Here is a 22,068-nt window from a genome sequence, read left to right on the forward strand (position 1 = left end):
GAGATGGGGTTCTTGGGTCATATTGTTTCAGCTGAGGGAGTTTCAGTGGATCCAGAGAAGATTCAGTCCATCAGGGAGTGGCCGAGGCCGCAGAGCGCCACTGAGATTCGGAGTTTCCTGGGGTTAGCAGGTTACTACAGGAGGTTTGTTCGGGGTTTTGCGAGTATGGCTCAGCCGATGACTAAGCTTACAGGGAAGGATGTCCCGTTTGTGTGGTCACCAGAGTGTGAGGCAAGTTTTGCAAGTCTCAAGCAGATGTTGACTACCACGCCGGTGTTAGCATTGCCTGAGCAGGACGAGCCTTATGTTGTGTATACAGATGCTTCTAGAGTGGGGTTGGGTTGTGTACTTATGCAGCAGGGGAAGGTTATAGCTTATGCTTCGCGGCAGTTGCGGAAGCATGAAGCTAATTACCCTACTCATGATTTGGAGATGGCAGCAGTGATCTTTGCTCTTAAGATTTGGAGATCCTATCTGTATGGTGGGAAGGTACAGGTATTTACAGATCACAAGAGTCTGAAGTATATTTTTACTCAGCCTGAGCTGAATTTGAGGCAGAGGCGTTGGATGGAGTTAGTAGCGGATTATGATTTGGACATAGCTTACCATCCTGGTAAAGCTAATCTGGTTGCAGATGCCTTGAGTCGGAAGCGGGTGGCTTCGGCTCAGGAGCAGGATATGGAGGTGTTGGTAGGTGAGATTAGTGCATTGAGTTTGTGTGCTATCTCACAAGAACCTTTGGGTTTGGAGGCAGTTGATAGAGCAGATTTGTTGAGCAGAGTGAGGTTAGCTCAGGAGAGTGATGAGGGGCTGGTGAATGCCTCTAAGGCTGCGGGTGCAGAGTATCAGGTTTCTGCTAATGGTACTATCCTTGTGCATGGTCGGATCTGTGTGCCCAAGGGTGAGGATTTGAGGCAGGAGATACTGAGAGAGGCTCATTCGAGCAAGTTCTCTATTCATCCAGGAGCGACCAAGATGTACCGTGACCTCAAGCGGTACTATCACTGGGTCAGGATGAAGAAGGACGTAGCTGATTGGGTGGCGAAGTGTGATACTTGCCAGCTGGTGAAGGCGGAGCACCAGGTTCCTGGTGGTTTGTTACAGAGTTTACCCATTCCAGAGTGGAAGTGGGATTTGATCACGATGGACTTCGTGGTAGGTTTACCTGTGTCGAGGACGTTTGATGCTATTTGGGTCATTGTGGACCGTTTGACTAAGTCTGCACATTTTCTGGCCATCAAGAAAACTGATGGAGCAGCGGTTTTGGCCAAGAAGTATGTGAGGGAGATAGTCAGATTGCATGGTGTACCTGCTAGTATTGTGTCTGATAGAGATTCCAAGTTCACTTCGGTGTTCTGGAGGGCGTTTCAGGCAGAGATGGGCACGAAAGTGCATATGAGTACAGCCTACCATCCTCAGACGGACGGTCAGTCAGAGAGGACGATCCAGATTTTGGAGGATTTATTGAGGATGTGTGTGCTGGATTGGGGTGGTCATTGGGCAGATCACTTGAGTTTGGTGGAGTTTGCTTATAACAACAGCTACCAGGCTAGTATTGGGATGGCTCCTTATGAGGCCCTGTATGGGAGGCCGTGTCGTACACCTTTATGTTGGACTCAGGTGGGGGAGAGGAGCATATTTGGTGCAGATTTTGTTCAGGAGACCTCGGAGAAGATTCGGGTTTTGAGGCTGAACATGAAGGAGGCTCAGGATCGGCAGAAGAGCTATGCTGATAAGAGGAGAAAGGATCTTGAGTTTCAGGTTGGTGATAGAGTGTACCTCAAGATGGCCATGTTGCGGGGTCCGAACAGGTCTTTGACAGAGACTAAGTTGAGTCCGAGGTACATGGGTCCGTTCAGAGTGGTTGAGCGGGTGGGACCAGTGGCATATAGGCTGGAGTTGCCTGAGGTTATGCGTGCGTTCCACAAGGTATTTCATGTGTCGATGCTGAGGAAGTGTCTTCACGAGGGTGATCAGTTGTTGGCTAAGATCCCTGAGGATCTGCAGCCTAACATGACTTTGGAGGCGAGACCAGTGAGGGTGCTCGAGAGGAGAGTCAAGGAACTTCGGAAGAAGAAGATTCCTTTGATGAGAGTCCTGTGGGACTGTGACGGAGTAGAAGAGTAGACTTGGGAACCCGAGGCGAGGATGAAGGCAAGGTTTAAGAAGTGGTTTGAGAAGCAGACCGCTTGAGCTTGTCTAGCCGGGTCCGAGTTGTAGTCCGTGGCTGGAGCGGGTACGGAGTATTCCAGCCCATCTCTCTTGATATTTGGTCGCTTAGGGGTGGTTGGTTGTGCGACTAAGTATCAAGATGAGGTGGTGCTCGGGATGCGGGTTGTTGGCTCCGGTTGTTGTATTTTTGGTTTTTCTGATGTAATTTCGTTGAGATTGTAACGATTATGACATTTTGAGATTAATAAGATGAGTATTTTCTTTATGTTTGACTGTTGTTGTCATGGGAAAAGAGAAATAGCTCGGGTTTCTATTTTTGGAAAGTTTCCATAAATAGAAAGTTTCCACAAAAGGAAGGTTTCCATAAATAGGAAGTTTCTAAAATGGGAATGTTTTGTGGAAAAGTGAGGTAGATCTAGCCGGGAGATACTCGTTGGCATCAGTGTTTGTTTTTGCTCTAGGCCGTGTGGGCCCAACTCACGTGATACCGATAGCTCGATGGACTTTGTGGCCAGAGAGTGGGAGTGGTATGTTGCTTCGGATGACGATCCGAGAGCGCGCTCGAGGGTGACGACCCAAGAGCGGGATATGTGAGGCTCCCTGGATACCGTAGCTGTGAGCCGAGGCTCGGCAGTGAGCCGGTATGTCTCGAGGGTTGCGACCCGAGAGCGGGGGGAGTGTGTGTGGGTGACTTCCTGGATGTCGTAGCTTAAGGCGGTTGGCCTGATAGCGAGCCGGCATGATTCGTTGGTTGCGACCACGGACGGGGAAAGCACTGAGTTGTGAGCAAATAGTGTTTATGATGCGAGTATATTGGCTAGAGGGAGACCTCGAGGGTCAGTCGGAGGTGTGCGGGCTGTTGCGACAGTGCACGGGAAACCTTGACTGATGGTGTTTAGTCCGGTCTGGGGACGTGCGGGCCGTGATGACGGTGGCACGGAGGTCCTTGGCAGATGGACGGTATTGCGGGATTCGGGGACGAATCCATATTGGTGGGGGAGAATTGTAACGCCCGCGAACCAATTTGTGTATTTTTGGTGTGGGTGTCGATCGACACCCTTGGTGGCATCGATCGACACCATGTTTTCCGGTTTGGTCGGGTTTGATTTAATTACCGAATTGGTTCGGTTTGGTTTGATTTAAAACCCTAATCGTGTGTAAAAGGGGAAAAACGACCCTAGGTCGTATTATTTGTGGTTCTCGCCGTTTTTGAGAGGAAAAGAAAGAGAGAAAAGAGAGAAAAACTTTTCTGGGATTTCTGGGCTTGTTCTTGGTGATTTTGGAGAGATCTGAGGCTGTAGGAGTGTTAGCTGTTGCTGGAATCGAAGGGGAAGCTTCTGGAGGTGTTGTTTTCCACGTTTCTCAATCCAAACTTCTTGTTCTTGAGGTGAGTGCTTGACCATGGTTGATCTAAGCATGAGATCTCCCTTGTTTTGTGTGATTCCTTGTTATTTGTGGTGTTTGCTTGCTTGGGTACATTGTATTTGTGATTTCTAGTGAATTCCGAGATGATTAGACGTGTTTGGAGTCGAATCTGTGTTGATTGAGATCGGAGTTCGTCGCTGAGTTTCGCGCAGATCGTGACTGCAGAAGAGGCGTCGATCGATACCACTTTTGTGGAGCATCGATCGGCACCGTCTCGAGTAGCATCGATCGTCACCATTCCGGCATCGGTCGACACCAGTTCCTGTAGCATCGGTCGACACCGATTGAGCATCGGTCGACACTAGTACCTGCCGAGTCTTATTTTCCTGGTTTGATATGTTGATTGTGTTGTTGTTGTTTGTTGACTTGGGAGTCTCATATGCTTGTGTGTATAACCCAGTAGATGGGAGGACGGCCTCACTAAGTATTTATGATAATACTTACGCATCTCAATTGTTGTTTGTGATGTGCAGGTAAAGGCAAAGTGTGATCGTGGAATCAAGGCGATGATGAAGGGGTGTTCTAGAGACTTGATTGATTGTGGTCTAGCTGTTGTTAGGTTGCTAGATTAAGTCAAAGGAACATTGTAGGATGTTAGCTTTTGGTTATTTCTTTGTTTGGATTATGATGTTATTGGATTATTATGTTGGTTATTATTGGAATTATTTTATTTGGTTATCCGCTGTTATTGTTTGATGTTAGGATGTTAGTGGGTATGGGACCACTAGTAAATTAAGGTATTAAAAAAAAAAAAACGGGAAGGGTTGTTTCAATCGTAAAGGAGGCAAAGCCTACCATATATAATGATCTGTCTATCTGGAAAAGACATAGCTCTTATTTGATCGTGAAGGAGGCAGAGCCTACCATATATCTAACTATCTATCCGGATATGATTTAGCTATAGATTTGATCGTAAAGGAGGGAACACCTACAACTTATGACGATCAATCCGGAAAAGACATAATTTCATGATGTCTATAATATTTGTGTTCTATAAACATAATTGAAATATTATAAACTTACTTACCTCGTAAAATCTCCAGCGGTAAAGACATCATGCTGATAATGTGTTATGAACTATATTATAAGCTTGCAGGAAACAAGTACTTTATTATGAGGAGAATAAAAAGGAGAAGAAGATGAGTGAATGGATTTGAGAGATAATGTGACAACCCATCCCGTGGACCCCACTAGCCTCACTGCTAGCCGCCCCAACGGACCCCAAGCTGGCCCTGCAGGGCATCGATCCTAGCCCATCACTGTGGATATCCTAATCCACCAGTAGGTTATTGGTGCGCCAGACGTTTCTCGAACCCTGGTCCCCACCCTTTAACAACCTTCCCAAAAGGAGAAGAAGAAGGGTGTATGAATTTGAGAGATAAAAACTTGAGAGAAACTTAGGAAGATAATAAGACTTCTCACTATACATTTTTCTCTTCTACATAACTCATATTTATAGAAGGAGGAGACAAAGACAAGCATAGAGAGGTTGGTGACAAGTGGTGAGTCAAATAAACAAGTGTCACATGCATTGCATGAGGAAGGACAATTGTTGTGATGGATTGCATGAAGGAGGGACACTTATGATGATGTATACTCACACAATTTCATAACAGTTTTGGTATTATTAGATGTTTCATCACGGGAATATATATATATATATATATATATTTGTATATATATATATTTGTATTTCTTGTTTTGTAGTATATAAAATATATATACAAATGTTTTTTTTTGTAATGAGATTTGAATTATTTATGTCATTAATTCTGTGATGTATTATTAACGATGGTTATTTATCGACATGCTAGTGTTTTTGTTGTTATATATATATATTTTTTTGTTAGTAACAATGGCACGTTTTGGTTGTTGTTATCCAATTTCAAACAAAAAAATCTACACCACACTGCACACACCACCGCTCGTGTCATTGACACCATACACGTTACGTATCTGCTCTCTCAATCTCATGAGAACTACTTATCAATATATGGGACCAAACCACCTGTAACTCCTTTATACCTTCACTCAATTATTGTGTGTTTGGTTTAGAAGAGAAAAATGTATTTCCCTGTCCCTGCAACTGATAGGCAATCCTGAATTCTAGATTTGTGAAATCTAAAAGGGCCCGTTAGTGTCTCTTTTATTATTATTATATATGTATTTTCGTCTTTTTGGATCCAAAATATTATTTGTTATTTATGAATAAATTACACATCATTTTACAATTGAAGCACCATAAATTTTAACAATAAGTATTGGCCAAAAAATAGAAAAAATGTCAACTATAAGTTCATTTAGAGGGATTCACGACTTTATTCACGATTTCATCTTCGTCGCATGTAATGAAGAACGTAAGCGTTAGATCAGCTTCATGGCATAACCCCTTGCCATTCAGGCCTTAAGTGGCCGATTTCTTCAATCACAAGTAAACACAATCAAGTGATATCGATCCTGATTATCTTCCTTGCACCCTCGTTCATGTTATCGTTTGTATAAGGAAAAAGAATAACAATAAAGAGACGAAACTCATTTTTTTTTTTTAATCGTTACGAAAACAGAAAAAAAAAACCCCCTAACCTATAGGTACAAGATCAAGCTAAGGTTCTCATATTATGATAGATCCGTAACCGTAAGCAGCCAAGAAACGAACAAAACTTTTTGTATGTGCCTATAGCTCTGCTGCCATGATAAAATTATGAGAGTAAGAACTAAGAACACAAAGGTTATTAGAAAGAATTATTATTAGACGTTGTTAAGAATAGTGTTACAATATATGAATTCTCCTATAATTTCCTATTCTAAACTATATATAAATATAAATAATACTTTAGTGATTTTCTTGATCTTCATGATTTCTATAATATCGGTTAGCCTTCTCAACCGTATGTCTTTAATATCGGTCGATCTCATCTCCCAACACAAAAAGTTATGCTTTATGTTGAATTATTGGTACATATAAGAATATATATATATACATTTGCGGAAAAGTGAAATTCAGTTTTGTAGAAAATTGCTGAAGTTATTACGACACAAGGACGCATGCATGGTATCATCGTCTTTACGTGCACCATTCTATTATAAATTTGTCTCGCCGTCACAGAAAAATATTAGATTAGCCGACTAGACGAACTGATCCTTTAATTCTTCCGTTTATAGAATTACTTCAATAAAAATTTTATAACTTGTGAGAGATTTGCACTTCTCCTCCTACAATTGCGTTCGTCAACATCTTTGCTTTCGTACGGTAAAACAACACTTCGATGAAACAAAATGCACTTGCAAGCATTTTTAAGCCGGGATTGAATCTTAATTTCTAAACATTTGTTTCGTGTTTGTACAAGGGACTCATGGACAGCTTATTTATGCTTCTCTTTCATTTATACGGGTTCTCACATACTTTACGTATACGACCTCTCTATCTTTCATTTGATCAACAAAGCCTACGGATTTTATCTTTCTGTAGTTAGAAAGAAAAAAAACATTAGTACAAGTTTATTCAGAATTTGATTTAACTGATCAGGTATGACAGGTAATTATCTGTCCTGAGTTTTAACATAGTTAGAAAAACCTCAGCTCGAATTCTATGTCACAGTTAATTAAGAGTAAATTATTTTTAGCGTAAGAATTAAAATTATATTCACTTCAAAATATATAATATAGTATACACAAATCTTGAACTTCACAAAACAGTTGCAGATTCAAATAATTAATATGAGTCACAACGTTGCATTCAAAACTATCCCATTACAATATGTCAATATTCATCTAATAGATCTAGCAAGCGCTAAACCTTCACGTCAAGTCAACTACTACTACATAAAACATACTTGGCATTTGATATGTAATTTGGTCTAATAAAAGACAAAAGGTAAATTATAGTCTATCTCTTATATATTAATAGAGAAACATTTTGACAAAAAAGCTGAGATGTCAGCATTACAGAGCTCAGGACACTCTTTCCTTTATTTGTCATCTGCTTTTAAAAATATTTATATTTATTTACCATTATATTTTTCCAAAAATACAATTAACACCCAAAATTAAATTTTTATATTATCTTTCTAATTTAATTATATTTTTAATTATATTTTCATAAAATCTTAAAAAAATGAATTTTAAGAACCCTTTGTTCATATGATATAATAATATAAGATTGATATTATAATAACTATCACGGGTTAAATTTTAATTATCCCCTATATATTAATAGATGAACATTTTGACAAAAAAGCTGAGGTGTCAGCATTACAGAGCTCAGGACACTTTTTCTTTTATTTCTCATCAGCTTTTAAAAATATTTACATTTATTTACCATTATATTTTTACAAGAATACAATTAACACCCAAAATTAAATTTTTATATTATCTTTCTAACTTAATTATATTTTTTAATTATATTTTCATAAAATCTTTAAAATGAATTTTAAGAACCCTTTGTTCATATGATATAATAATATAAGATTGATATTATAATAACTCTCACGGATTAAATTTTAATTATTATACAAATTTTTTTATAGATATATACTACACAATCAAATTTTAAATATATCAATTACCCATAAATATAATAAATTTTGTAAATAAAAATTACAGTAAAAATAATAAATAATTATTTAATACCGCACTATGTGCGGATTGTTACCTAGTATGTTATTACAGGATACAAACATGTGATTTTAATTGTATACACCAATAGGATTTAATCTGCAATATACGGCAAATCAATTTTTGTTTCAAACAATCATAATTAAATCAGCCGAGTCAAAATGTTTTATATTAGTGTTATTAAAAATAGTAAAACAAGTTTAAAATATAATTTTAAATGTTTAAAATTTACTATATTGATTAAACAGTTCAACTAAAAATTTGAATTAAACTATATACAAACTCTAAATTAATTTATATGCTTATCAAGTGAAGCTTCATGCTCATTTAGATTTGGATTCATTTTGAAATTATTTATAATATGAATCTGAATCATCCTTATTTTAGCAGATATGGAGGTCAAATCCATACTTTTTATAATAATTGAGTAATATATGTCTAAATCACAATATATGAAGAAAAGTTAAGATTTTTAATAACTTGTGCATTATACTATGATTCAAAACAATTAGAAAATAAATTCAAACAAAGTTTATAGGAACATTATATGGATTATTTTAATTTTATAATTAACGTTAAAATTTATCTATTAATTGTGTTTGGTTATATGGATAGTAGAGAGAAATACTTTGAAAGTTATTTGGATAGATATAAATAATGGCATAGAATGTAATTTTTTCTGAAAAATAAAAAAAAACTATTTTCAATTTGTACTTCAAAAATACTAGTATTGGTATTCTTCAAATTTTAAATATAAATTCTGGAATATATTGCACTACATCAGAGTCTTTAGGACATCTTTTCCTAGTGTAATATTTTGGCGTCATGCCATGATCTTCTCTATAGTTATAAATAACCCAAAATCCTCGACGACATTCAGAAACTCAAATCATTTGTTTTTTCTTTACTTCGACGTTCAATCTCTAAAAATGAAATATTCAAGAACTACGCTAGTTCTTTTACTATTCTTCGTCGTCTTCATATCGGAATCAAGCTCATCATTAGCAAATCCGGAGACGTTCACACAATGCCTAACCTCAAACTCTGACCCTAAACATCCCATCTCTCCCGCCGTGTTCTTCGCCGGAAACGGCTCCTACTCCTCCGTACTTGAAGCCACCATTCGTAACCTTCGGTTCAACACCTCCAACACTCCAAAACCCTTCCTTATCATCGCTGCAACACATGAAACCCACGTGCAAGCCGCGGTTACTTGCGGAAAACGCCACAATCTTCAGATGAAGATCAGAAGTGGAGGCCACGACTACGATGGCTTGTCATACGTTACGTACTCTGGCAAACCGTTCTTCATCCTCGACATGTTTAATCTCCGTTCAGTTGATGTTGATACGGCGAGTAAAACCGCTTGGGTCCAAACCGGTGCCATCCTCGGAGAAGTTTATTACTATATATGGGAGAAGAGCAAAACCCTCGCTTATCCCGCTGGAGTTTGTCTAACAGTTGGTGTCGGTGGCCATGTTAGCGGCGGAGGTTACGGTAACATGATGAGAAAATATGGTCTCGCCGTAGATAACACCATCGATGCAAGAATGGTCGATGTCAATGGTATAATCCAATATCTCTAGCTATTTTATATGCTAACTAAATTTTCTAGTATCAAACTGTCAATACAGATCCTATAATCAACCGAACTTATTAATTAGAATAGTTATTTTTGTCAAACTCCCGTCAACTTAAAATGAATTAGACAACACCTAAACATTAGACATAACTATATTTTGTTTGTTACACTTCCTTTAGTTACCTGAATATTTATATAACAGTTTCATAAATATTTTCTCATTATATATCTCTTGTATATTTCTCATTATATATCTCTTGTATATTTGAAAATTTTCAGGAAAAATATTGGATAGAAAATTAATGGGAGAAGATCTCTTCTGGGCAATAAACGGAGGAGGGGGAGGTAGCTACGGAGTCGTTTTGGCCTACAAAATAAACCTCGTCGAAGTCCCTGAAAACGTCACTGTATTCAGAATCTCCCGGACGTTAGAGCAAAACGCGACGGAGATAGTTCACCGGTGGCAACATGTCGCACCGGAGCTTCCCGACGAGCTCTACATAAGAACAATCATTGACGTAGTAAACGGCACCGTGTCATCTCAAAAGACCGTCAGGGCAACATTCATAGCTATGTTTCTTGGAGACACAACTACGCTTCTGTCGATATTAAACCGGAGATTCCCAGAGTTAGGTTTGGTCCGGTCAGACTGTACCGAAACAAGCTGGATCCAGTCTGCGCTATTCTGGATAAATATCCAAGTGGATTCTTCGGAGAAAGTTCTACTCCAAAGGATTCAACCCGTGAACTACCTCAAGAGGAAATCAGATTACGTACGTGAACCGATTTCAAGAACCGGTTTAGAATCAATTTGGAAGAAAATGATCGAGCTTGAAATTCCCACGATGACTTTCAGTCCATACGGTGGTGCAATGTGGAGGATATCATCGACGGCGACTCCGTTCCCATACAGAGCCGGGAATCTTTGGAAGATTCAGTACGCTGCGAATTGGAGAGAAGATAGGTTAACCGACCGGTACATGGAACTGACGAGGGAGTTGTACCGGTTCATGACTCCTTTTGTTTCCAAGAACCCAAGACAATCGTTTTTTAACTATCGTGATGTTGATTTGGGGATCAATTCACACAATGGGAAAATAAATAGCTACATTGAAGGCAAGCGTTACGGTAAGAAATATTTTGCCGGAAATTTCGAGAGGTTGGTCAAGATTAAGACTAGAGTTGACAGTGGTAATTTCTTTAGGAATGAACAGAGTATTCCTGTGTTACCGTAAGTGTATTATTATTGGTTAATTGGTGTGTTGTTGTATAATGATTATATACTAGGTAGTAATCCGTGCTACAGCACGCACAAAATACTTTTTATATAAAATATTAAATTCAAATATCATATTTCAGTTTGGATTATTGTGCATATAAAATTTAGATGTATCTACTTTAGAACGGAAACATTTCTTCTCGTCCCATCTGTCCAATTCCGTCTTGTTCCATGTACCGTCCCATTCCATCTTTTAAATGATTACTCGTTAGACGATGTTTATTAATTGAGATTGGGTAAGAAAATGAGACAATATACCTGAATTCTCCGTTACTTGTTAAATGATTTTGTTCCGTGCTGTACCGTTGAGACTCTTAATGTCTTCTAAGTACTATTTCGGCATACAACATGTTCCTGTATCTTATCCATTTTTTATATTTGAAAGTTCCAATTAAATTAAATTATCTAAATTTTATGATCTCATCTTATTTTTTGATTAGGAATAGCTTAGATAATTACTTTTATTGTTTGAATTACCCGTTTCCGTTTGTTACACGTTCTTTTCTATAAGATCATATTTTCTTTTATATAAATGACATCATTTACATGTTATTAAAAAAAATGTTTCCTAAAATTTCCAAATAATGATTCTAAAATAGAGATTTTGTTCTATAAATATAGAGATGGTACTTTTACTATTGCATAAAATGATTTCTTTAATAATCATAACTACTTAGGTAGCAATTATTCCTTACGTTTACCATCTCTTTCACCACAAATATCTCGTTGAATACTTACTTGGGGCATTCTCAAAAATACCCCTTTTTTCATACCCCTTTTTAAAAATACCCTTTCATATTGACCATTTTTAAAACTATCCCTCTTTATATACAAAATGACCAAATTACCCTTTTTGAGTGACAGCAAGAATGTATAGTCATCAAAATCGAAAATATTTTCCCGCCAAAAAAGTTTCCCGCCAAAATTTTTTTTTCCCGCCAAAAATCGAAAATTTTTCCCGAAAAAAAATATTTTTTCCCGCCAAAAAAAAAATTTTCCGCCAAAATCGAAAATTTTTCCCGCCAAAAATATTAAAATTTATACCTTTTAAAAACATTGTAAACGCTTTTAAATTTTTTAAAAGCGTTTACAAGGTTTTTAAAAGGTTTTTAAACACATTGTAAACGCTTTTAAAAACCTTGTAAACGCTTTTAAAAACCTTGTAAATGCTTTTAAAAAGCTTGTAAATGCTTTTAAAAAGCTTGTAAATGCTTTTAAAAGGTTTTTAAACACCTTGTAAACGCTTTTAAAAACTTTTTAAAAGCATTTACAAGGTGTTTAAAACCTTTTAAACCCTTTTAAAAATCTTATAAAAACTTTTACAAGGTTTTTAAAAACATTGTAAAAGCGTTTACAAGATGTTTAAAAACCTTTTAAAAATCTTTTTAAAAACTATTTGAGAACCTTTTAAAAACCTTTTAAAAATCTTGTAAAAGCGTTTACAAGTTGTTTAAAAAACCTTTTAAAACTCTTTAAAATATCTTGTAAAAGCCTTTACAAGGTGTTTATAAGGCTTTTATAAGGTATAAATCTTATAAAACCTTTTAAAAACCTTGTAAATTTTTTTTGGCGGGAAAATTTTTTTGTCGAAATTTTTTATCAAAATTTTTTTGACAAAAAAAATTTTGGCGGGAAAATTTTTTCAAAAATTTTTTGGCGAGAAAATATGTCGGAAATTTTTTGGCGGGAAAATTTTGTTTTTCTTTTTATTGAATAAAATAATTTTCATCTAAGGGTAAAATGGTCATTAAAAATTAAAAGAGGGCAAAAATAAAAATGGCCAGAAAAGAGGGTATTTTTGAAAAGGGGTATATCAAAAGGGGTATTTTTAACAAATTCTCAAAATTTAAAGGTATTTTGCTAAAAGTTGCACTGAGTTCTCTAGCAACGACACATTGGCTTTCTCAAGAGTGTGCTTTTCTATTAATATATAGGGGATAACAAAAGTTTGTTAAGAAAAAAAATGTATAATAAAATTTCGTAGAGAGACCATGAAATTATTTGGTTGTTTCTAGGGGCATTCTCAAAAATGCCCATTTTTCCATATCTCTTTTTAAAAATACCCCTTCATGTTGACCATTTTTAAAACTACCTCTCTTTATATACAAAATGACCAAATTACCCTTTTTGAGTGACAGCAAGAATGTACAGTCATCAAAATCGAAAATATTTTCCCGCCAAAAAAATTTCCCGCCAAAATTTTTTTCCCGCCAAAATCGAAAATTTTTCCCGAAAAAATTATTTTTTCCCGCCAAAAGAAAAAATTTTCCCGCCAAAATCGAAAAATTTTCCCGCCAAAAATATTGAAATTTATACCTTTTAAAAACCTTGTAAATGCTTTTAAAAAACTTTTAAAAGCGTTTACAAGGTTTTTAAAAGGTTTTTAAACACATTGTAAACGCTTTTAAAAACCTTGTAAATACTTTTAAAAAGCTTGTAAATGCTTTAAAAGGTTTTTAAACACCTTGTAAACGCTTTTAAAAACTTTTTAAAAGCATTTAAAAGGTGTTTAAAAACCTTTCAAAAATTTTATAAAAACTTTTACAAGGTTTTTAAAAACATTGTAAAAGGGTTTAGAAGGTGTTTAAAAACCTTTTAAAAAATTTTTTAAAAACCATTTGAAAACCTTTTAAAAACCTTTTAAAACCTTTTAAAAACCTTTTAAAAATCTTGTAAAAGCGTTTACAAGTTGTTTAAAAAACCTTTTAAAACTCTTTAAAAAATCTTGTAAAAGCCTTTACAAGGTGTTTATAAGGCTTTTATAAGGTAGAAACCTTATAAAACCTTTTAAAAAACTTGTAAATTTTTTTTGGCGGGAAAAATTTTGGCGGGAAAATTTTTTTTTTCGAAATTTTTTATCAAAAGTTTTTTGACAAAAAAATTTTTGGCGGGAAAATTTTTTGGCGGGAAAATATGTCGGAAATTTTTTGGCGGGAAAATTTTGTTTTTCTTTTTATTGAATAAAATAATTTTCATCTAAGGGTAAAATGGTCATTAAAAATTAAAAGAGGGCATAAATAAAAATGGCCAGAAAAGAGAGTATTTTTGAAAAGGGGTATATCAAAAGGGGCATTTTTAACAAATTCTCTACTTACTTTTTATTTAGTTAGTTGAAATTATCCAAAAAAAACTATTTAATTGTTTCTGAAAATATCCAAAATTTTCAAAGTACTCTTTTGAAAATAACTGATTACATGTCTTTTGTGATATTTTTGAAAAAATTAATTAAAAGTGGTATTTTTGAAAAAAAAAACTAAAATTGTGGTATGTTAAAGAATTTCTTTTTTTACATTTTTGGAACTGTATATTTTATATACAGTAAAATGTTTTTTTAAATAATTACATAATAGACAACATAAATTGTAAAATTTATTGTTTTTTACAAACAATGGTTGAACAATATAATTTTAATCTTAATAAAAACTATTTACTATTTTTTTTAACATTTTTAACATTGATATATTTAAATCCAAGATTCATATAGTTATTTGTTTAAATAATTTAAGTTCAATTTTAACGTATAAAAGTAAATAAAATAATTAACCCGTTCTACAAAAATTATATATTAATTTTTAAAAAATAATAATAATATAGAGATGATTTTTTGTAGAGGAAATTAGTATGAGTTTTGTACATTATAAAACTTATTGTTGTCGTATTTACAACTGCATTTTTTTATTATTTAGTTTATACAATTACTCGCAATTACACATGATTTCAAATATAAGTATGTAACATCAGTAATTTGACAAATAACATAATAATCTTACCATAATTCTAAAGACTAAAAAACAGAAAATATAATTGTAAAAATGAACCACATTAATAGAATGAAAACTTGTTGCAGATTGTCAATTCCTTTTTCTTGGTTTGAAATCAAACAATTTATTTTATCCAAATATGTGCAGGGTCGATTTGTTCAACAGAGAAAATTACAATATACCCTACAAATACAGGTCACACAAAGTGATTTGGTACACAAAATTAAAAACAAAGAACGTAAAGGAGAAACAAAATGGATGTCATCGACCACATGACTATTCTATAAGATTCCACCTGGTTGCTAAAACTAAACAAACCTCAACTTAGCAGCCATCTTCACGTACCAACCGAATAGATTCTGGTGATTATTGACAAGTGATTATGCTAGTCCGAATAAGTATTGGTCGTCCGTACAACTATGCTAAAAGCGTCCGTACAATTATGCTATAAGGCCGAGTCATCTACAAATATATAGAGTAGTGAGGAGGCCTGGTTGCATTAAAGCCCATGAGAAGGTTCGAGATCCTCCTTGTAGCCGTTAGAGAAGAAGAGAGAGAAGAGTCACGGGTTGTGCTTCGTTTAAGGAAACAAGGAGGGGTCGCTTTCACTCTTGGGAAGAACCAATTCTCTTTCTTTATCTCTTATGCGATCGGCTGTAAAGAGTGTAGCCCTAGTTTCGTTTAGTATAAATAGACTTTTGTAAACCTTTGTAAGATATACTTATGGAATATAACTTTTCTCTTATTCTTCTTGCCCACAATTCTCTTCTTCTCAACCTCTTCCGCTTAAATGCCAACATGGTATCAGAGCAATTTTTCGATCTTTGATTATCTAAACCTACTCTTATTATTCTTTATACTCTATTCTCTTCTCAATCTTTTTCTCTATTCTCGGTATACTCTTGTTTTATACTCGCTACTCGACATATTTAGTCCTTTCTCTCTATCTCTCGCAAATCTTGCTCATGGACACTACCAAACCTATTGTTACTCCGGTGGTCTTAAAAGGGGCCAACTATTTGTTGTGGAAAAGAACCACAAAGACCGCGTTGAGTGGCCAGGGACTATGGATTCACGTTGAAACGAACCAGCTCCCCAAGAAAGCCACCAAGAACGACAGTAAAGAAGAAAAGGAAGAAGACAAGGAGGCTGAACTCGAGAAGGAAATCAAATGGTTCCAAGAAGATCAGACCGTGCTTGCCATTCTTCAGAATTCGCTTGATGCATCGATCCTTGAAGCATACTCTTACTGTGAGACGGCCAAGGAACTATGGGAGACACTTGCGAACGTATATGGGAACGTGACTAACTTGACCAGGGTGTTTGAAGTCAAAAAGGCTATCAACTGTCTTCACCAAGAAGACTTGGAGTTCACAAAGCACTTCGGCAAGTTTTGGTCTCTTTGGGCCGAACTAGAGATGCTTCGGCCAAGCACCATAGATCCGGCCATCCTCAACGAGAGAAAGGAACAAGAGAAGGTCTTCGGTCTCCTTCTCACTCTGAATCCGGCGTTCAACGACCTTATCAAGCACATCCTCCGTGGTGACAAGCTTCCCACCCTTGAAGATGTGTGTTCTCAAGTTCAAAAGGAGCAAGGGTCGCTAGGCCTGTTTAGCGGTAAGGAGGACTTGGCTACAGCTAACAAGGGAGTGTACAAGCATGAGGACCGGAAAATGATGGTATGCGACCATTGTAAGAAGAGGGGCCATCTGAAAGACAAATGTTGGATCCTTCACCCACATCTCAAGCCGGCAAAGTTCAAGGCTAACCTATCGCAAGGAGGACCAAGTGGACAAGGCACCGGAGCATCGAATCAAGGAGGCGCAGCAGCCACGGCCATGGCAGCTTCCCTTGGAGACTTGGTGAGAAAATCGGACCTAGAGGCCCTCATCAAGTCCATTGCCGCACTAAAGGACTCCGGTACCACTTTCTTTGCTTCAAAACCTAGTACTTCGCTTGTTGTTGACTCGGGTGCTTCTCACCATATGATTAGTAACCCTAGTCTTATACACAACATAAAACCGGCACTAGGTAATGTTATTATAGCTAATGGAGATCGAGTACATGTTAAAGGAATAGGAGAACTAAAATTATTTGATAAAAGCTCTAAAGCCTTCTTTATGCCTTCATTTACTTCGAATCTCTTATCGGTAAAGAAAGCTACTAAAGATTTGAATTGTTATGCGATTTTTGGACCTAATAGTGTATATTTTCAGGATATTGAGAGTGGAAAAGTCCTTGGAGAAGGAGATGGTAGAGGAGATCTCTATGTCCTAGAGAAAGCTTCAAGTCCTTCTAATTCCTTTTCTTTTGCTTCAAATCTTAGTAGTAGTTTAAGTGATGTGTGGCATGCTAGATTAGGCCATCCTCACTCTCGTGCGTTTGAATTAATGTTGCCTAATGTTTCGTTTGATAACTCCACTTGTGAGTCTTGTATCCTTGGTAAACATTGCAAGACTATTTTCCCTAAATCAAGTACTATTTATGAACATTGTTTTGATTTAGTTCATTCTGATGTGTGGACATCTCCATGCCTATCTAGGGATAATAACAAGTATTTTGTGACCTTTATTGATGAGAAATCTAAATATACTTGGCTTCCCTTGTTACCCTCTAAAGATAGAGTCTATGATGCCTTTGTCAATTTTCAGAATTATGTTACTAATCAATTTAATGCAAAAATAAAGGTACTAAGATCGGATAATGGAGGTGAATATACAAGCCACAAACTCAAAGAGCACCTAGCTAAGCATGGAATCCTCCAACAGACTAGTTGTCCATACACGCCTCAACAAAATGGAGTGGCCGAGAGGAAGAATCGACATTTGATGGAGGTGGCTCGGTCAATGATGTTTCATACGATGTCACTAAGTGGTTTTGGGGGGATGCGGTCATGACGGCGTGCTACTTGATCAATCGGACACCAAAAAAAGTCTTAAATGGCATATCAACCTATGAGGTACTAAACAAAGTTAAACCTTTTCTTGATCACTTACACTTGTTCGGGTGTGTTTGTTTTGTTTTAGTGCCCGGAGAACAAAGAAATAAACTTGAGGCCAAAAGCACTAGAAGTATGTTCATTGGCTACTCAACAAGTCAGAAGGGGTACAAGTGTTACGATCCGATCACTGGCCGCACACTAGTCTCTAGAGATGTGAAGTTTCTTGAACAACAAGGGTATTATGATAAGAAGGACTGGGAAGGCCTAAAAGACTTATCTCATTCCAATACTGACCGGGCGGCCAACTTGCGGTTCCTCATTGACCATTTGGACGTCACCAAACCACCATATCCTGAGGCGTCTCTACCAAAACCACCCTCCAATGGGCCTACAATATTACCGGAACCTCCGGGAACTCATGATGCTTCTCCTTCCCGTTCGGAGGACACTATTCAAAAGCCAAGAGAGACACAATCCGCAGGAGCCTTGACTACAACACCTGATCTATCACCTGACAATAGTACAGCTGAGACAGGCCAGCCCACACCATCTCCACCACCACTTCGGCGCAGTGAAAGGTTAAAGAATCAACAAGTCTACTATAACAATCAGGCTGTCGCCCACCCTATTCAGGTCGTGTGTTCGCTTGACCTTATCTCCTCGGATCACGCTGCCTTCCTCGGTAAGCTTGATGAGCACTTTGTTCCTCAAACCTACGAGGAAGCTAAGCAATATAAGGAGTGGCTTGATGCGGTGGACGATGAAACGGCGGCTATGATCTGGAATCGAACTTGGGACGAGGCTGATCTCCCTAAAGGTAAAAAGGCTGTCAGCTCCAAGTGGGTGTTCACTATTAAATATCTTAGCACTGGAGAGATCGAGCGCTACAAAGCCCGCTTGGTCGCACGCGGCTTCACTCAAACCTATGGACTTGACTATACGGACACCTTTGCTCCGGTGGCCAAACTCCATATAGTTCGGGTCGTCTTGTCCTTGGCCACTAACCTCTCTTGGGAGCTCTGTCAAATGGATGTCAAGAACGTTTTTCTTCAAGGGGAGCTGACCGAGGAAGTCTACATGCATCCTCCACCTGGTTTAGAGCACATTTTTACTCCGGGTAAAGTTCCCCGGCTCCACAAGGCGATCTACAGTCTCAAGCAATCTCCGAGGGCGTGGTACCACAAGCTCAGCTCTACCCTATGCATGAATGGTTTCAAGCGCTCTGAGGCTGATCATACGCTGTTCACTCTCCGCACCAACGGTGACCGAGTCGTCGTTCTCGTCTATGTCGATGACATTATTATCACCGGTGATGATAAGGAGGGTATTGGTGCCACTAAGGCTCTTCTTACCTCTACCTTTGATATTAAAGATTTGGGTGAACTTAAATACTTCCTTGGGATAGAAATCTCTCGCTCTCCGGAGGGATTGTTTCTTTCTCAAAGGAAGTATACACTTGACCTTTTACATGAGACAGGTAAGATGGGAGCCAAACCGGTGTCGACGTCACTTGAGGAAGGTTACCAGGTCAAGTGAAAGGGGGGAGAAGCCAACACCCGGTGCTCCAGTTAACAAGTCGCACAAGCCATATGAAGATGTGGGACGCTACCGTAGGTTGGTGGGAAAACTTATCTATCTCACGATCACGAGGCCGGACATATGCTATGCGGTGAACCAAGTTAACCAACACATGAAGGCTCCAACGAACTTTGACTGGAAAACACTCAAGCGGATCCTATGTTATCTCAAGGGCAGTCCGGGGCGAGGCATTTGGATGGGAAAGAATGATAACACTGAACTTGTTGGTTACTGTAACGCGGACTAAGCGGGTGATACGATTGATAGGAGGTCCACAACAGGGTATTGCACATTTGTTGGAGGCAACCTAGTAACCTGGAAGTCGAAGAAACAGAAGGTTGTATCTCAATCAAGTGTCGAGTCGGAATATAGGGCTATGAAGAAGCTAACCAACGAGCTCACATGGCTCAAAGGCCTCCTCAAGGATCTTGGAGTGGAGTCTGATCAACCAATCACTATGCATTGTGACAATAAGGCAGCGATTCACATAGCAACCAACTCGGTCTTCCATGAAAGGACTAAGCACATTGAGGTAGATTGCCATAAAGTGCGAGAAAAGATTGAAGAAGGTGTAGTCTTGCCGTGATACACTCCAAGCAAAGATTGTGTTTTCTATGTTAAGGTTTTTAATGAGGTGATCTCTCATGGGTTTCAAGCCTAGCCGCTTTACCTGGCTAAGCTTGAGGGGGAGTATTGACAAGTGATCATGCTAGTCCGAACAAGTATTGGTCTTCTGTACAACTATGCTAAGAGCGTCCGTACAATTATGCTATAAGGCCGAGTCATCTACGAATATATGGAGTAGTGAGGAGGCCTGGTTGCATTAAAGCCCATGAGAAGGTTCGAGATCCTCCTTGTAGCCGTTAGAGAAGAAGAGAGAGAAGAGTCACGGGTTGTGCTTCGTTTAAGGAAACAAGGAGGGGTCGCTTTCACTCTTGGGAAGAACCAATTCTATTTCCTTATCTCTTATGCGATCGGCTGTAAAGGGTGTAGCCCTAGTTTCGTTTAGTATAAATAGACTTTTGTAAACTTTTGTAAGATATACTTATGGAATATAACTTTTCTCTTATTTTTCTTGCCAACAATTCTCTTCTTATCAACCTCTTCCGCTTAAATCCCAACAGTGATACCGTACCGTGAGGAAGAATCAATGTTGTAGAAATTGGCCTTCCCAATTACCAAAAAAGAAACATGTTTCACTAAATCTCAGCAGATTGGCTTACCTCTCCCATTCCTCTAATCCCTAACCGGCATCCCAAGGCAGGGAAGAAATCTGAACCAAGGAAGGATTCTGCTGGAGCTGCAGTCTCGGAGTTTCAAACTGACCTTTAGGCACTGACGTGACTCTTCCACTTGTTGATGAGGAGAGGGGTAGAAGAAGCTGGTACGGAAAAACCTTCTGTATAAAGTCCGAAATGGTGAATTGAGGTAGAGAAGACCGATGATCCTGCAGTCATTTGGCCGGCTATTGAAAGAAAAAAGCAAATTATCAAATCACATAAACTAAACTCTTTGCAGGTGTTCAACCTTGAGGCAGATTGCAGCAGAAAGATTTGGAATGAGCAACCTGCAAAAGAGGGAGAGACGCCTCAATACAACTCAACAAAAGGACATCTTATAAAGAGAATAATCAAAAGCAGATATAAAGATTGATCGTAAACCGACCTTTCTCCACCAAAAACATAGACACCACAAGTTCTGGTAGGTGTTGACTCATCTTTCATAATATTGGACCTGGATAGGTAATAAACTGTCTATTTTCCCGATGTTATGAACTTAAAGTAGAACCAAACACCAATAACTAATAAACATAAAGAAGACTCACATTGACACCAGCTACTGTAGCATCCTTCATTCCCTCTCTGTATTTGTCCTCTCCAATGGATTCATGTAACTGGTTGCCCCAGAAGTTTGAAGCATCCACTGCAGTAATCAAATAAATTGTAAGGTTAAGCAAAAAGGGACTAACATTTAAAAATAAGTATGAGGATAAGGTTTAACAATCGTTTACCTGGGCCACTTTGATGGAGTAATGGTTAGCACCTGAAAAACCAAACCAAATCAAGAAGATATCACAAATTCTTCTAATAATTCACATAAAACACTTTTAATTTCTCACAAAAATAGGGCTTGAGCACCATACCCAACATCTCAGTCATATTTGTTCTTTTTTTCTTTGGTGTCTCAGCCAAACACTTCATAGAGGAAGAAACACCCAGTGTCTCACATAAGGAGACCACCAAATCAGCGACCTGAAAATTTAAGAAAGCTAAAGGATCTTAAAGATCAATATAAACAATTTGATTCTGTAAAAATTCAATGATTATATTAGATCGAATGGAAAGGGTCATAGAAATTTGCAGAATTGGAGAACTAAAAAGCTGAAAAACTCACAGTTGCTAGTATCTTTGTCAATCTCATCATGAGTCCTCCCTGAAAACAAAATAACAATGATTAAAATTTAGTTAAAGATTTGTCTATCAGCGACAAAGATAATGGTCATTCCTGCAACAAAGTGAAAAAAATCAAATGATCATCAAACAAAACAAAAATTGAACGAAGTCATAGAGAGTAAAATTCACAATTGAGCATAATTACGTCCCATTCTTTTTGATCCTTGATTCCTCAAGTGGTTAGTTTACTATTTACCACAGGAATTGTTCTCTGATTGCCACAACAAAAATTAGTCAAATAAGATTTATCACTTATCAAGAGA

General features: G+C 37.5%; 1 protein-coding gene across 1 annotated transcript; it reads left to right on the top strand.

Moving 5' to 3' along the window:
* Positions 1-8,999: 8,999 nt before the first annotated feature.
* On the top strand, positions 9,000-11,161 carry LOC104757460 (berberine bridge enzyme-like 8). Its single transcript, XM_010480202.3, has 2 exons — positions 9,000-9,777; positions 10,073-11,161. The coding sequence occupies exons 1-2, from the start codon at positions 9,042-9,044 to the stop codon at positions 11,026-11,028; spliced, it is 1,692 nt and encodes a 563-aa protein (XP_010478504.1). The 5' UTR covers positions 9,000-9,041; the 3' UTR covers positions 11,029-11,161.
* The last annotated feature ends 10,907 nt before the right edge of the window (positions 11,162-22,068 follow it).

This window comes from Camelina sativa, chromosome 17 (assembly GCF_030686135.1).
Source record: "Camelina sativa cultivar CO46 ecotype springtype chromosome 17, ASM3068613v1".
Lineage (NCBI taxonomy): Eukaryota > Viridiplantae > Streptophyta > Magnoliopsida > Brassicales > Brassicaceae > Camelina > Camelina sativa.

Bases quoted from the DNA above. Each gene is read 5' to 3' on its own strand.
- LOC104757460 (XM_010480202.3), top strand. From the start codon at position 9,042: ATGATCTTCTCTATAGTTATAAATAACCCAAAATCCTCGACGACATTC. The intron at 9,778-10,072 runs GTATAATCCAAT...GAAAATTTTCAG, and splicing joins AAGAATGGTCGATGTCAATG to GAAAAATATTGGATAGAAAA.